Source organism: Alligator sinensis, unplaced genomic scaffold, assembly GCF_000455745.1.
Source record: "Alligator sinensis unplaced genomic scaffold, ASM45574v1 scaffold880_2, whole genome shotgun sequence".
In the NCBI taxonomy this organism is placed as follows: Eukaryota; Metazoa; Chordata; order Crocodylia; family Alligatoridae; genus Alligator; species Alligator sinensis.
In genome coordinates this window covers 63,991-67,403 of record NW_005842934.1, presented here as the reverse complement: position 1 = coordinate 67,403, position 3,413 = coordinate 63,991, and the positions used below count along the sequence as shown (strand labels likewise).

Below are 3,413 nucleotides of genomic sequence, written 5' to 3'. Positions count from 1 at the left end.
TGGGGCCTTCCAGGCCTGGAGAGACATGGGGCTGCTGGGGACTATCGGCTCTGGACGCAGCAATAAAACTCCACAGGGCAGAGCAGTGAGAGATCCCAGAGGGTTGGGGGCAGCCACAGAGCGTGGAGGGGAAGGGGGCTGCAGGTCAGAGGGGAAGAAGCCCCTCACCACCCAGATTTGGGGTGCGACATCCCAAGCTGTGGATGATGGGATTGGGGAGCTGTGGCCACACCGAACTGGGAGAGCTGGGGGCTTCAGGACAGGACAGGGGCATCGAGGATGGGAACCCACGGCCAGGACCCCCAGGACCCAGGAGACCTGGGATCAGCTGCCAGCTCCACCAGCCCCTATGCCTCCCCTTCTGCGGGCTAATTCCTTCGGGCCCAGCGGGAGGGACTGAAGCAGGAAGGGTTTTGCCAGCTCTGCAAATCCCCTTATAAATAGCTCCCCTTTCTCTGGGCCTGCTGAGCTGGGGCAACTCAGGGCACGGAGGCAGCCAGGTACCCCTCCCCATATAGCCAGGGGCTGGACCAGGCCCCTCCAGCACCCCCCAGACTCCAACAGTGCCCAAAACAGACACCTGGGTTCTCGTCCTAGCTTGGGGGGGGGGACAGGGTCTTTAGGGTCAGAAAGGGGGGGTGCACATGGGGGAGAAAGAGACTGCAAATCTGGACTCCTGGGTTTGCCCCGTCACCTCTTTCTCGGCTTCCGGCTCCTGTCCAGCCCACCCCTGGCTCTGGGGCTCTTCCGGGGCCGCTGCCCAGGGAGGCTTTTCCTGCCAGGATTGCCATGGCAGGCTTCCCAACGTTCCCGGACACACGGCAGTCTCTGTGCTCACTGAGTTGGGCACACCCCTTTGCACTGGGCAACCCCTTACCCGCCCAGCTGGATCAGAGCCACCCTCCCCTGCTCCTGTGAGCTGACACATCCCACCCCAGAAGCAGCTGCATTTCAGGTGGAAGCTCCCAGGAAAAACTGCCAGCGAGGCTGAGAAGAATCCGAATCGGGGAGCTAGGAACCCCCCTGGCTCTGCCCAGCCTGGATCTAAAACCATTCTGCAAAGGGAAACGCTCCCCCAGGGCCGCTGGGACGGAGCTGAGCCCCGAGCAGATTTCCAGATGGGAAAAAGCTGGGCAGAGGGAGGAGAATTCCCGCAATATTACACAGCCCTGCCGGTGACACAGCCAGAAAGAGAACCCAGGAGTCCGGGGCTGGAAATAGAAGCCAGGAGGCCTGAAACCCAGCCCGGTCCGTGTCTGACCCTCTAGACCTCACTTCCCTCCCCCTCCCGGGGGTAGAACCCAAGAGTCCTGACCCACCCCCTGGACTCCACTCCCCTGCTTGGACAGGACGTCAGCTCCAAGCCTGATGTCATGCAATGGAAATCGCCAGGGAGGCATCGGGCCGGCACAGCTGGATCCAGAGGGCGGGGAAGGATCTACTGGAAACCCTCTCCCCTGGAAGGGGGAGACAGCAGGTGGGGGGCAGTGCCCAGGCCCAGCTGGCTTCCCCACTGTGTTAAGCCCTGGCTGGAAGCACCACAGCCAGGCCCCCCAGCAGCTCCCAGCTGGTGCCCCCCCCCAGCCTACAGGCCCTGCCTGCTAGCCTGGCCCCACGTAACATCAGCCCCACAGCTCCCACTGCTCCTGCTTGCCAGCACCAGGCCTGGCACCCACCCCTGCCCACTGCCTGAACCCCATTCCAGCAAGGGCTCCCCAGCTCAGGGTGGGGGGCAGCTGATACAGTGGAGACCATCCCCCAACCTTCCCCTTCCAGTGCCCAGGAGCAGCCAAAACACCCCTCCCAGCCTGACATCTGACAGCTGGGCACCCCAGGCTGGACTGGACACCTCTGACTGGGACCCTGGAGCCCCTCCCCCTGCCTTGAGGGATGAGCTGAGGACATGCCACGGAGCCGAGGACGTGCCACGGGCCGGCTCAAAACTTTACAGCCTGTTTCATGACTGCAGAATCCAGGCTGGGATTTAGATGGAGCTGGTTGCCCAGGGGACACCCCAGGGTGGACATGGAGCCCAGCACTGGGACCACACACCCTGGGCAGCCTTGGAGAGGGGGGCACCTAGCAAGCATGGGCCCAATCCTTCCAAGGGCACAGTTCAATGCAAGCGGCGGCGGGGGGGGGGGGGGGGCCCAATTCTCGCTGTATTTGCCACGAGGACCCTGTCACCATCAGGCTGACTGTGGATAGGGGGCAGCCCCCCCACCAAGGGGTATTTCCAGGGGGGATGGGGGCAGCAGCAGGCTGGCAGGGGGGTGTCAGTGCAGGGAGTGAGGGGGCCAAGCCAGTTGGCTGCCTCTCTGAGACCTCCAGGGAGGGGATTACCGGGGATTAGGCAGCAGCAGGCTGGCCGGCAGCACGGCTGGAGCATTAGCATGTTAGCTTAACCCCCCAACCCCAGCTAAAAATAAAAGCAGCCTGCATGTATGCACGCCTGCATGCGTGGACATGTGTGTGCACGTGTCTGTGTGCAGCTTGCAAGGGACATTACCAGGGATATAACATGTGTCATGAAAGGCCCACCTGAAAATTGAAGCCCTCTCTCACACCAGAGGCTACACAGACGCCTGGCAGAGCGTAGGGGAAACTGAGGCATGATGGCTACAGCTGCTTTTCCCAGCTCAGCGGGACGGGGCAAGGATGGCGACAGGGACCTCGCTGGAGGCAAGTGGGCGTGGGCGATGCTGAGGCAGGGTGGGGGCACCACCTTCTCGGACCCAGCCTGGCATGACAAACACCCAGGCACTGCCCGAGCGAGTTCCTGCGCCCATGGTACGCACCATGCTGTATTCCCAGGGGCGGGCACATGGGCTGCGCAGCCGGCGACAGTGGCAATTAGCTCTTATATAATCCACTGTCATTAGTACGCCCACGATACCTGCTGCCCCACGCCCTCGGCCAAGCATTACGGCCCCTTTGAGAGGCAGGGGAAACCGAGGCACAGAGACATATCCCAGGGTTAACCGATACCTGAATGGGGAACGGCGACCCCCGGACCACGCTCCCTGCTCCCAGGTCCTGGCCCCCGCCCAAGCCCCCTCCACTCAAGCCTCAGTGATGCGGGGTGGGAAAGCGGGTGCGGCGCTTGCCTGGTGCTGCGGCACCCTGGGAAAACACCCACAATCCTTTGGCACCCGCAGATGCCGGACGGGGGAGAGGATGCTGGGATCACCCCGCAGCCCAGACCAGCTCTCAGTGCCCGACACCGCCCCGACGCGCACCCAGGCACCCGGCTCCCTGCTCCGACCACTAGGCCACGCGCAGGGCCGGGCTGGAGGCTGCGCCCCCGGACCCTCAGGCTTGGCTCCGACCCCCGAGGCGCGGGGGAGTCGTGCTGCCACCTGTCCCCGGAGAGACGGACTCCAAGTCGTGGGCCGGGCTGCCTCGGGCCCCGC

At 63.8% G+C, this 3,413-nt stretch overlaps 1 protein-coding gene across 3 annotated transcripts in view; it reads right to left on the bottom strand.

Annotated features, from left to right (window-relative positions):
* RORC (RAR related orphan receptor C) overlaps positions 1-3,413 on the bottom strand; it is a 42,933-nt gene that overhangs the window by 38,652 nt on the left and 868 nt on the right. Inside the window, exon 1 of one of the 3 annotated variants that reach the window (XM_025192508.1) lies at positions 3,360-3,394. The exons of 1 other annotated variant lie outside the window; for it this stretch is intronic. Coding sequence is in view for 1 of the 2 variants with exons in the window: in XM_025192506.1 (XP_025048291.1) it covers positions 695-791 (97 nt within the window). In the remaining variant the exon portion in view is untranslated. Of the gene's footprint in view, positions 1-694; positions 1,021-3,359; positions 3,395-3,413 lie in introns of those variants that run through there. One more of the 3 variants, XM_025192506.1, reaches the window with a different exon arrangement.